Genomic DNA, 12,885 nt, shown 5'->3' on the forward strand with positions numbered 1-12,885 from the left:
GTGCTCTGTATCCACTCCCAAAGGGTTCGGAGTGAGCCTCTGCTAATAGGGATTAGGGAGGGAGTGCGTTGGATTTGCGGCGTATGTCGCTAATACAGCCTGTAGTGGCCTGATCGGATCATTATCAGCCTATTTAAATGGCCCATTTCATTATAAGGGACGGAATTTTGAAACTTGGACAATCTACGCTGCTACAATGTGGATATGTTTGTGGCTGGGGTAGGCAACCTTTGTTGTTTGAGTTGAAAGTGCTATTAATTGCTATTTACAAAATTTCAGTTTTTAGAGCCACTTAAATTTTTCTTGCCAATATTCTTAATAAATTGAAATATTTATTACTAGACGCCGCGCGGTTTCACCCGAGTGGTTCCCGTTCCCGTATTGTGTAATTATTATTGTACTTTTCAATTCAATAAATAAAATGTAATTAAATGAATTAATAGAGAAGTAAGTCAGGTAATTTGTTGTTCTCTAATCTTTTATTTATTAATTAATACTGTAAAAGAATTATTTATTTATTTATTGGTTCTATAATTATTGTACATTTTCTACAAGTGAGGTCTTTCAAATAGCGTCCCATCAGTGGTGGAAGCACTAGGTACTTGCCGATTATTAAGTTTATATACAATCTATATACCGGACTGGTGCTTGCAATAGTGTCCCATGAAAGGTGGTAGCACTAGTTAGTAGTTACCACTACTCATTCTAATGGTAAGAAATTTGATGATATTGAGACTGAGTTGGCCACCATATAGCCTTTCGCCGAACGACAACCGATAGCGTGGGTCAATCTACCATTACCGCCATCTAGTTTTGGCGGAGCGAATTAATCTTGTTACAATACAACGTTTATATTTTTTTTGTCGGGTAATATTCAATGTCATGAGATGATGATATTTGAGCAAAATCAACTTATTCGCAATCCTAAAGGGTTTGACGTGATCCTTTGTTAATAGGGTTTAGGGAGTGAACGAGCGGGATTATACGCGGGTGATTATATCGATAACATAACCCGATACTGGCGATTTGTGCGGCTTACCGGTTAATCGCTGCGAATTCATTTTCGTTTCAAAAATCAAAACATATTTTTTACAAGCAGTTTTGGGACGATAAGTTTGTTTTTAGTGATTCTACTATTAGTTTAGAAGGTAGATTCTAGTGAAAACCGGCAAGAAATGCAGTTTTTGCTGATTTATAATCGATAACACAATCTTTAGTAGAACGGTTCTTACGATTTGTGTAGCTTAATTTTGGTTTAATAAATCAAAAATGTATTATTCAAATACGGTTAGCTTACAAACACCGTAAATCCTAAAGACCGTAAAATTGCTACCTTCCAAAATTGGCTGGTGGGAGGCTTCGGCCGTGACTAGTTACCACACTAGCGGCAAAGACGTGCCGCCAAGCGATTAGCCACGCAAGTAGAAACCGAAAGTGTGGATTTTTATTCTCCTCCTACCAATTTAGCCCGCTTCCATCTTAGATTGCATCATCACATACCATCAGTTGAGATTGTAGTCAAGCTAACTTGAAGATTAAAAGAAAAAGTAGGAGGTTACAAACTTTCATCTATACTAATATTTTAAAGCTGAAGAGTTTGTTTGTTTGTTTGATTGAACGCGCTAATCTCAGGAATTACTGGTCTGATTTGAAAAATTCTTACACTGTTAGATAGCCCATTTATCGAGGAAGGCTATAGGCTATATCTTATCCCCGTATTCCTATTGGAACGGGAACCACACAAGTGAAACCGCGCTAGGAAGATCTCGTCATTACAGGGACCAGAAAAAAAGCGTGAATGGATATTCTCGTACTTCTTTATAAAACGAACAAAAAAGACATCACTCAAACGAAACTCCACTCGCAAAGAGTAACCGAGTAAGTGTAGTTTCGTAGACAAAATTAGTTTTCTCCTGTAGCTTCTATAATTACGTTACTGACTTCGACGGAGGCTTTATTTAACTTACCGTAACTTGGGATAAGTTTTATTTCGCGTAAGTACGTGACTAATTTCGTGTAGTGCGAATCGCTTGCATTCTGTATGTTCTGTCATGTCTGTTTGTATGTTCTTTATAGAAACAAAAACTACTCCACGGATTTTAACGAAACTTGGCATAATTATTCTTCATACTCCTGAGCAGGTTATAGGACCTGTTCATAACGCTACGATTAATAGGTGCAGAGCAGTGAAGGGAAATGTTGGAAAAACGGGAGAAGTTACTCATTACAATTTTTTAGCTTCCGTCGCGGGTAGGGAAGGAGTAGGTTAGGGGTAGGGTAGGGGTAGGGTTGAGTCCCTACTCTTACCCTGTAGGTAGGGTAGCTGGAGAGTGGGAGTAGGGTAGAGTAGTAGTAGGGTTTCACGCGGACGAAGTCGCGGGCGTCCGCTAGTAATGTATTGTGTAATGTAATGTAATGTATTGTAATGTATTTAATGAATGTATTGTGTAATGTAATGTAACGTATTGTAATGTATTGTTACAGAGTGGGGCGCGCGGGTGGGGTCGCGGCGGGGCCCGTCGCTGAGCTCGCCCGCCGCGCTACTCGCGCACTTCGACACCAGCGTCTTACAGGTAACGCATCTACCACTAGTTAGTGTAATACAGTGTGGGGCGCGGGTGGGGTCGCGGCGGGGCCCGTTGCTGAGCTCGCCCGCCGCGCTACTCGCGCACTTCGACACCAGCGTCTTACAGGTAACGCATCTACCACTAGTTAGTGTAATACAGTGTGGGGCGCGGGTGGGGTCGCGGCGGGACCCGTTGCTGAGCTCGCCCGCCGCGCTACTCGCGCACTTCGACACCAGCGTCTTACAGGTAACGCATCTACCACTAGTTAGTGTAATACAGTGTGGGGCGCGGGTGGGGTCGCGGCGGGGCCCGTCGCTGAGCTCGCCCGCCGCGCTACTCGCGCACTTCGACACCAGCGTCTTACAGGTAACGCATCTACCACTAGTTAGTGTAATACAGTGTGGGGCGCGGGTGGGGTCGCGGCGGGGCCCGTCGCTGAGCTCGCCCGCCGCGCTACTCGCGCACTTCGACACCAGCGTCTTACAGGTGACGCATCTACCACTAGTTAGTGTAATACAGTGTGGGGCGCGGGTGGGGTCGCGGCGGGGCCCGTCGCTGAGCTCGCTCGCCGCGCTACTCGCGCACTTCGACACCAGCGTCTTACAGGTAACGCATCTACCACTAGTTAGTGTAATACAGAGTAGGAAGTGCGGGTGGGGTCACGGCGGGGTCCATAGTAGCTACTAGGGCTCTCTCTGATAGTGTTGTGCATAAGGCTTTTAAATAGGGTAGGCTAGGTATATACAAATTGTACCTACTGAATAAAAAAATGCCTAATAAAGGTTCGTAAGGTATTATTTTACGTAGGCAGTACATTTTTGTATCTCTGATGGCATTGCTCGCTCATTGCTGTCTCATAGCGCTCAATTATCGCCATGGGTAAAACCGGCAAATAACGTCGGTATTTCGGTCTATAGGGATGTGATTGGCGGTGAAATTACAGACATCAAAGGCTCAACAATAATTGTCTCAATACCTGAGCTTGACAGCCCATATCGAATATACCCTACAAAGGGATGATGATAAGCGATAGATGAAACCATATCTATTTTGAAACATATACCTACGAGTTCCATGAAAATTTCACTTTCTGAAGAATAAAGTTATCGTTTTCTGTGTTTTTTATATAAACAGGGGCTGTTTAATAATATGTTTTTGATATTCGCTTAGAAACGGCTTATATGTTTAAAATTAAAATTCAACTAGGATTTGTTTGTTTGATTATAATGCTAATTTTAATGAATAAGAAAAATTTGTATTTCTATTTTCAAAATTTGTATTATTAAAATTATTGTTCGAGGACAACAGTAACAACCTTAGTTTGGATTTTCCTTGAAAGGCTTAACTCTTAACTCGAGCAACAACGTTGACTACGGTACATCTTCTTGACAAAGCGATATAAAGATAAGCGTCCACATATACGCGTCCTAAATATCGGGCGCATCGCATAAAACGCATTTTACAACGCGTACACAGTATTAGCAGCGATCGGATTGCCGACGAAAGTACCAACAATCGGATTGCTGAAGTCACTCTTATAATCTCATAATTTTCGTAGTGAAAGGAAGCGAAATGTACTTCATAGATTTTTTTTTTATTCTCTACAAGTTAGCCCTTGACTACAATATCACCTGATGGTAAGTGACGATGCAATCTAAGATAGGAGCGGGCTAACTTGTTAGGAGGAGGATGAAAATCCACACACACCCCTTTCGGTTTCTACACGACATCGTCCCGGAATGCTAAATCGCTTGGCGGTACGTCTTTGTCGGTAGAGTAGTAACTGGCCAGGGCCGAAGTCTCCCACTAGCCAGACCTGGACCAATTAAGAAAATCTCAATTGGCCCAGCCGGGGATCGAACCCAAGACCTACGTCTTATGTACTCCATAGATAGACCAAACTTTGTGAGGAGTTGTGTGTGCCCATTATGAGGACCGCATTCTGTTTACATTTTGAACTCGGAAATGCATGCAGATTATGATTTTGCATGTTTCGTCTATTGTTCTGCATTCCGTATGACGTCATCGGCACATATCCCAAAAGTTGCCGCTCGGAGCATCAGCATCGGTAATGCCGACAGGTAGATTCGTGCAATCCGTACGATGCAGATCTGTGGCTTTCAGAAAACTACGATCCGTTTGATGCGATGCGACCGATACTTACGATGCAGATATGTGGACGCCCATCTTAAAGAGATATAAATCATTTGTGTACGCCACACAAAGGCGAACGCTTTGCTAATATCGCTCACTCCATTTATTTCTTCCGCACAATCGCGCAGTTTTGCTTTAAAAATTCTCGTTTCCTGAGATTTCTGTAGCAACTTTATGAGATTTCTAATGTTTTTTACTATATTATTTATATATATTTTTATACATTTCTACACAGGTAAAATGGCTAGAACTATTTAAACACTTTTAGAATATTATGATGAGAGAATTAGGCAATAAAATAAGAAAATAAATTAATGAAATTGAGAAATTTATATTGAAGATTTATATTTATCTTAACAGAGAAAATATCAAAAAAGTTAACATGGAAATACGTTGTGTAGTGTTATTATTTTAATGGTTATTGAACACACTTTGTATTTATTTTTTAATTCTTTACAAGTTAGTCCTTGACTACATTCTCAAAGCGGACTTGTTCGGAGGAGAATGAAAATCCACACCCCTTTCGGTTGAAGCCTCTCACCAGCCGAAATTAAACTGTATAAAATTCGCTTTTTTTCTTTTTTCATATCATTAGCAGACGCCCATGAATCGTACCTGCCAAGTTGCCATTACACAACCTATAATAAACTAGCAGACACTCGTAGTTTCACCCGCGTAGTTTACCATTCCCGTGGGAAAACGGAAATGAAATATAGCCTATGTTACTGGCTAATAATGTAGCATTTTATTGGTGAAAGAATTTTTAATATATTTCGGATCCTATCAGTAACAAACAAACAAAAAATCAAATCTTGCCTCTTTATATTAATATAAACAGACAAGGTTATTATTATCCATAATTACATTTCACGGCCGCCAAAGACCTGGATTGCGGTCCCGTTACAATTAAAAAAAACAGACGAGTCGAACATTGTGCAAAGATGTCGCAACGAAGTGCCGTTACAAATGTAATCACGGCCAATTCACTGGCTAATCTGATCCTGGAGTTTAAATAAGGGTGTCTACACGCTCAGCGTTTTCAAAATTAAAAATTCAAATTAAAACTGATGTATAGCCGGTTGTTTCCAAGGCGACTTCGTTCACTTGGAATTCTATAAAGGAAGGTTATTTTTGATAACCCTCCACTGGGCTATCCAAAATAGGCTGCTTGATAAAACTTTTACTATCCTTATTATTTTACAAGAATAAAACTAATATTATAAATGCTGAGTGTTGAGTGAGTATGCTTGTTACTCTTTCACGACAAAATTCTTTCACCCATGGAATACAATTTAAATTATTCCATTGGTGGAATTGGTTTGGATTGGTTTGTTAATAATATTCAAAGACTAGTGGACTCCGCGCAATTCCACCCGCATATTTCGTATTCCCCTTGGAATACGCAACCAAAAATACCCCTTGACACTCACACTTGCCGTCGATTTCTAGTGGTAAAAAAATTTTCAAAACCAGTTCAGTAGATATAACCTTAGAATTTACTTGATTCTCTACGTGTGTGAAGTCTGCCAATCCGCATTTGGCCAGCGTGGTAGACAAAGACCTAACCCCACCCATTCTTAGAGGAAACTCGTGCTCAACATTGAGCCGAATATGGGTTGATTAATGATGATGATGATGATGAATTATTACCCCCTATAGTCTTACAAACTCATAAACTTTACCTCTATATAATATTAGTATATTTCAAAGGAAAAACGCTACGTATGTAATCACCCTACGGCAAATTAATTTGATAGTGAATTCACCGGGCACGACCTGAGCCTACATTCAGTTCCTCCTCAGGGCAACGAGATTTATTCAGCAAACGTTTGAGACTTGTTCTTTTTACTATGAAAACGCTTTTAAAACCTCTTTTCTGTGTTAGTATTCGGAAATTGGTTTTAGTGTTCAGATTTCAATAATAACTATTGATTTTAAACATTTAAACATTTCATATACCTTTCGCTAGAACACATCTCGGAAACCAAGCCCCCGTTGCTCGTATATGCGCAAAATATAATGAACTATCTCGTTCTATACCTGGCATCGACATATTTTCCAATTCTTATAATGTCTTTAAAAAAAACTCACCGATCATCTGTCGGTGAGTTCTTCCCCATAATAATTAAGTTAAGTTATATCTGTTATTTTGTTCCTTGTGTGGTATTTGACTGTTTACATGTTTTTTAGTTTTTAGTGAATGTTGTGTGCACTTGTCATAGATGTACGTATAAGTCAATGTGAGCTAGTTATATATTATTTGTGTATGTCTCTATATGTATATTGTAAGTGTACGTAAATAAATAAATAAATAAATTTTACGTAAACTAATTTTGACGACATCCGTGGCGCAGTGGTATGTGCGGTGGATTTACAAGACAGTGGTCCTGGGTCCAATTGAGGTTTTCTTAATTGGTCCAAGTCTGGCTGGTGGGAGGCATCGGCATTTTCTACAAGTTATCTCACCTGATGGTAAGTGATGATGCAATCTAAGATGTTAGGAGGAGTATAAAAATCCACACAACTTTCGGTTTCTACACGACATCGTACTGCCAAGCTATTTAACGTTCCGTCACCATGTCGTGTAGACCAGTTATCTTGCCACTATTCCACGTGGGCATGATTTGTATAGTCGTTAGAATAAGTTAGCTTAAGTTTCTTTTTGTATTATCTATATATATAAAAATGAATTGCTGTTCGTTAGTCTCGCTAAAACTCGAGAACGGCTAAACGGATTTATCTTATCTTGGTCTTGAAATATTCGTGGAGGTATAGGGAAGGTTTAAAAGGTGAGAAAAATTAGAATAATTGCCGGGAACACCATAAAAATAACCCTTTTCTATTTGCCATACAAACGTTTAATCAAAAAGTCAATTATAGATCTTAAGGGTAGGGGTAGGGTAGGGTAGGGGTAGGGTAGTGGTAGGGTAGGGATAGGGAAGAATTGCACATACGTCAAAGCGAAGCTTGACGGGTTCGCCAGTTTCTCAATAAAAAAAATATATTAAAAAAAATGGAGTAAATAACGTTGTTGCTATGCGGCACAAAATACTGAATCAATATGTTTCTAATCTAAGCCACCAGCTAACTCAACCTTCGCCCTGCGATCAGGACACCCCGGCCCATTCCGGCCAAACGATATACTTGTACTGGATCTTTGTAAACATATGGGACACAACTAGCATGATACACGCCGCGTTTTCTGTATATTTTCTTCATACTTGTATAACTGTAAAAATTTACCACAACATCAAACCAGTTTATAAAAATTATAAATTACTTATTTTGTTATTTTAATTAATAATAATAATTTTCAGTTATATTGATTTTAACACAAAATTAGTAAACCGATTTTCATGAAAATGAAATGGGATCAATCTGGAAGTATATTCAAACAAAAAAAGAATTTTCAAAGTAAATGACGAAGTTATGAGGTAACAAACGTTAATAAAAAATTAAAACCTCCTCTTTTTTGACACAAAATGAAGATTTAAAATTAAAACGTGCTCGATTTTTTTTCTATTAATAGTTGATTTTCAGGTCCAAGCTGACGTTATTTTTGTAAAAAACTAGTTATCTTACAAAATTATGTTTAGAATATTTTTATGTTAATTAAAATAATAAGATTAGTTACTTATTTCATGTTTGTTAAACCTATAAATATTTTTTGTTCTGGACAAAATTAATATTAGTACATACAAAATTAATCAAGATAAAGATGTTACTAAATGATTAGTATTTACACAGAACATAGCTCCATAATCCTTGACTTATTCACATTAAATCTTTTAATAAACTTGTCATAATGAGAAGCAAAATTAGTAACAACGTCGTCTTAAAGTGCCACTTCTAACATAAGTTTTCGATCATTAAGACATCTTGAACTTGTACATAGCGCAGCTCTGAATAGCAAAAATAAACATATACTCAGAGGCGCACAAATATCCGCCCAGTTTAACATACTCGCGTCAAATTAAAGTGGGCGGTTAATATTTGTGCCTCTGAGTGTATTATATTAAATAAAAAAAACAACTTATCAAAAACGCTGCGTTTTTTATTTCAAATATAATCAACCGTGTGTTTACATTTTGGGTGGCAGTATTGTAAATCAGTATTCGAAATGACGACGTAACGGGCTGCGGTCCCAGATGACCGTAACCCGCGAAACCTCCGGCCTCTGTAGGCCTCCCAGGGCCTTCACAAAAGGGGACCTTTGAAAATGACTACGCCGTTTCCCGATATTGTTTTCGTCTATTATTATTGAAACCCGATACATGTTGAGTTTGTGGATGCTTTTATTGTTCGGGAAAATTACTTTAGGGTTATTACTTAACACAAATTACGGGATTAGCTTTGAGAATTTTAGTTTATTTTGTTTGCAAGTTGTCATTTTATTTATTTTTCAATCTCTGACATGAAACGGAGAGATATTAAAAGTATGAAGTTGGTCTGTGGCAACTTTTAAACGAATAGATTTTTAGGACACGAATTGTTTACTTCAAAGTTCGTAGCTGTACATGTAACTTTCCACATAAATGTATCAAGTCACTAATATTCAACTGGTTGTCTAGATCCGTGACTGGTTGTCGGTGGAGGTGGATATGCTGCGGGCGCAACCGGTCGCCGTCGGCGATGTCGACGACATACTGCAACAACTTGACAAGCAGAAGGTTTGTACACACACAATCATCTTATAAACTCCACCCGAGCTATAATGGATGGTTGCCTTCCATCCTTATAGGATGGTTGTTAACAACCACTGGATTGTATGCTTTTTATTATAGTTAATAATATCCCAATCCGCATTTGGCTAGCCTGGTGAACTAAGGCCTAAAACCTCTCATATTGTGAGGAGACTAGTGCTCAACAGTGAGCCGAATATGGGTTGTTATTTATGAATTATTTATAACTCATTGTCTTCACAATATTATACTTGATGGTTGCGTAAATGAAATGTTATAAATCCCGCGGAAATCGTGAATTTTTCGGGATGAAAAATATTTCCATTTTCAGTTAAATCGGTTCAGTAGTTGCGGCGTTAAAGAGTAAAGACATCCAAACAAACATCCATACAAACTGTCGCGTTTATAATATTAGTAGGACGAGTAAGTTAAAAAATATATTGCCTGGCCTAAACATTTTCTGGTCGGCTAGAGTTATTGAGGTTAAGGATTTCAGAAAATTTTCATAGATTAGCTAACCCTCGTTGAAAATAGAACCTTTTATTTCTTTAGTATAAAACAACGCACTGTGCCAAAGGGGTCATCATCATTATCAACCCATATTCGCCTCACTGCTGAGCTCGAGTCTCCTCTCTGAATGAGAGGGGTTAGGCCAATAGTCTATCACGCTGGCCCAATGCGGATTGGCAGACTACGCACACGCAGAGAATTAAGAAAATTCTCTGGTATGCAGGTTTCCTCACGATGTTTTCCTTCACCGTTTGAAACAAGTGATATTTAATTTCTTAAAATGCACACAACTGAAAAGTTGGAAGTGCATGCCCGAACCGGATTCGAAGCTACGCCCTCTGAAAACGGAGGCAGAGGTCATATCCACTGGGATATCACGGATTTTCAAAGGTCATACCACAACCTTATTCTCTACGGACATCGGAGTCTGACATAAACCAATCAACCAAAGGCTTTTGCCATACATAACCGAGTTATCTAGCATATCGGGGCTACGTAAATAACGTTTACATCAAAGGAATGGTAACCGCCACCCCATGGATCGATCATATACACGGGATGAATTTAAATTAGGTAAAAATAGGATTTGAGACACGTAAGGCGGTCCGCGGGCTCACAAGCCTGCCTTGGCGTTGAAGTTCGAACAGTTTGCGAGTCATCTTGTTTTTATCCTATCCAGCCTCTGTAGCCAAGTATCACGTCGATTCTCTTTCTACGATCGCAATAGCTTTGAAAACTAGAAAAATGTAATTCAATTAAATTCTTCTTTATGGCTTTCATTGTGCCAACTGGGCACAGTTTGCTGTCAACTGTCAAGTAGATGGATAAGGCACGACGGAGATTGTTCGGTGAAGGCTGACAAGTAGAAAAATGTATAGAAATGACACTTGCTATCGACAGGTCACGTGATCACGATCTGTCATTCCCATATATTTTTCTAGTTTTCGAAGCGTTTGCGATCGTAGAAAGAGAATCGTCGGGCCACATTCTTTGTATCTCAATCGTATCGTTTGTATTCGGCGTTATCAACCCATATACGACTCACTACTGAGCTCGAGTCTCCTCTCAGAATGAGAGGGGTCCACCACGCTCTGCCAATGCGGATTGGCAAATTTCACACACGCAGAGAATTAAATAAATTATCTTGTATGCAGGTTTCCTCACGATGTTTTCCTTCACCGTTTGAGACACGTGATATTTAATTTCTTAAAATGCACACTACTGAAAAGTTGGAGATGCATGCCCCGGACCGGATTCGACCCCACACTCTCCGGAATCGGAGGAAGAGGTCATACCCACTGTTCTGTCATGGACTTTCGTTTGTGTTACAATATTACATTTCTAAAATGCTTGTAAACTAAGCTTAATTGAAAAAAAATATTTTCGAGTTTGACTTTATGACTATGACTTTCTTGGTCGAGCTCAGTAACATTAAGCTTACTACTAGATAAGCCACCTTGTAAATCGTAGAAGTACTTTCACGTGAAGGTATGATATTATAAGGGAAATATTTTATAGAAGATTACCCTTATTTCAAGTCAGCGTTACAAAATCAAGAAGTTTAAAATATAATTTTACAGAAAAAACATAAAAAATTTATCTGTAGTGCTAAAATGGGACCTATGATGAGAAATAGACAAAATGCAGTCCAATGGCGGCGGAGTCGTCCCAGTCCCTTTTCTTTCCCCAACGCAATGAAAAATATAGCGTTATTTCCGGTTGCGGTTGAAAGGAAAATGGCGAAATTGCATGTATTTTGGGACTAGCTGATATAAGTAGCGTGCATAATGGAAACCTATGAATAGTTGTTTATCTTGATTAAACTAAGAAATAAGTAAATGGTAAGCAGTTATAAAAGCAGGGAAAAATGATATACCTTAAATTAGTAGGTACCCTATTTATACATAAATGTGTACATAAATACACCACCGCTAACATACAATTTCATGATTGCTTCATAAATTTGCAGGCGACTTTTATTATTAATAAAATGCACTTTTTTCTTTTGATTCCCGTTCTGTAAAATCTCAATATTTTTTGTTACAAGCATGTTACAAAATAATAGTTTTAATCAATACAAATATATGAGTGTACGACACTTTAGAGTGTGACTCCCACTTTCGCCAACCTCCTTTGTCTATTTCTCTTCACGAGATAATATCGTTGGTGGCATGTTAGAACTACAGAAAACATCGTCGAAACAAACTTACACGTGTACCGGGTCAATTGAAAACTTCGTCGTTTGCTGTCAACTGTAAACGGACTTGTATTGGTAGGCGAAATAAATTTGAAAAGTTTCCCAATTCCTGCAAATCTAACCAAATCACGTCCACAAGATAAATAATTCAATCACTTTGAACGCATTTCGCGATTTATTCGCATTATATATTCCAAATTCGTCGTAAACTTGCAAAATGTTGGCGGTCCTAACTGGGGTTACTTTGGATATCTTGACAGGAACCAATCAATAGATAGGAAGAAATCATGTTTCAAGTCGCCAGTTGCTTAGCTTCGCGACCACCATTCGAAAATAGTTAATTATGCCATTGTAGCACGAGTGCTACAATCGCTAATTACGAGCAGTGGAAAACAATACTTTTTCTACGACCATGAAAAAGAGATGAAAGAATTAACAAAATTTGGTATATAATCCTGTTAATATTATAAACGCGAAAGTTTGTATTAATTTTTGGATGTTTGTTACTTTTTAATGCCGCTACTACTGAATCGATTTGGCTGAAATTTGGAATGGAAATAGATTTTACTCTGACCTCACATACTCACATAGGCTAATACCGAAAAAATCCATGGTGTCCCGAGAAACCATTTAAACTGATAAAACTGATAATTTTGATGATGTGAATGTTTGTTACTCTTTCACGCTTCGACTATTAGACCAAATTAGCTGTAATTTGGTATTGAGATATATTATAGCATGGATTAACACGTAGGTTACTTTTTATTTGGGAAAA

The 12,885-nt window shown here is 38.4% G+C and overlaps 1 protein-coding gene across 5 annotated transcripts in view; it reads left to right on the forward strand.

Moving 5' to 3' along the window:
- LOC112053903 (dystrophin, isoforms A/C/F/G/H) overlaps positions 1 to 12,885 on the forward strand; it is a 702,364-nt gene that overhangs the window by 145,412 nt on the left and 544,067 nt on the right. For all 5 annotated transcript variants that reach the window (XM_052888348.1, XM_052888349.1, XM_052888347.1 and 2 more), the window contains 2 exons: positions 2,485 to 2,573; positions 9,293 to 9,391. In XM_052888348.1, the coding sequence (XP_052744308.1) occupies positions 2,485 to 2,573; positions 9,293 to 9,391 (188 nt within the window). The remainder of the gene's footprint in view (positions 1 to 2,484; positions 2,574 to 9,292; positions 9,392 to 12,885) is intronic.

This window comes from Bicyclus anynana, chromosome 22, assembly GCF_947172395.1.
Source record: "Bicyclus anynana chromosome 22, ilBicAnyn1.1, whole genome shotgun sequence".
NCBI classification, from domain to species: domain Eukaryota; kingdom Metazoa; phylum Arthropoda; class Insecta; order Lepidoptera; family Nymphalidae; genus Bicyclus; species Bicyclus anynana.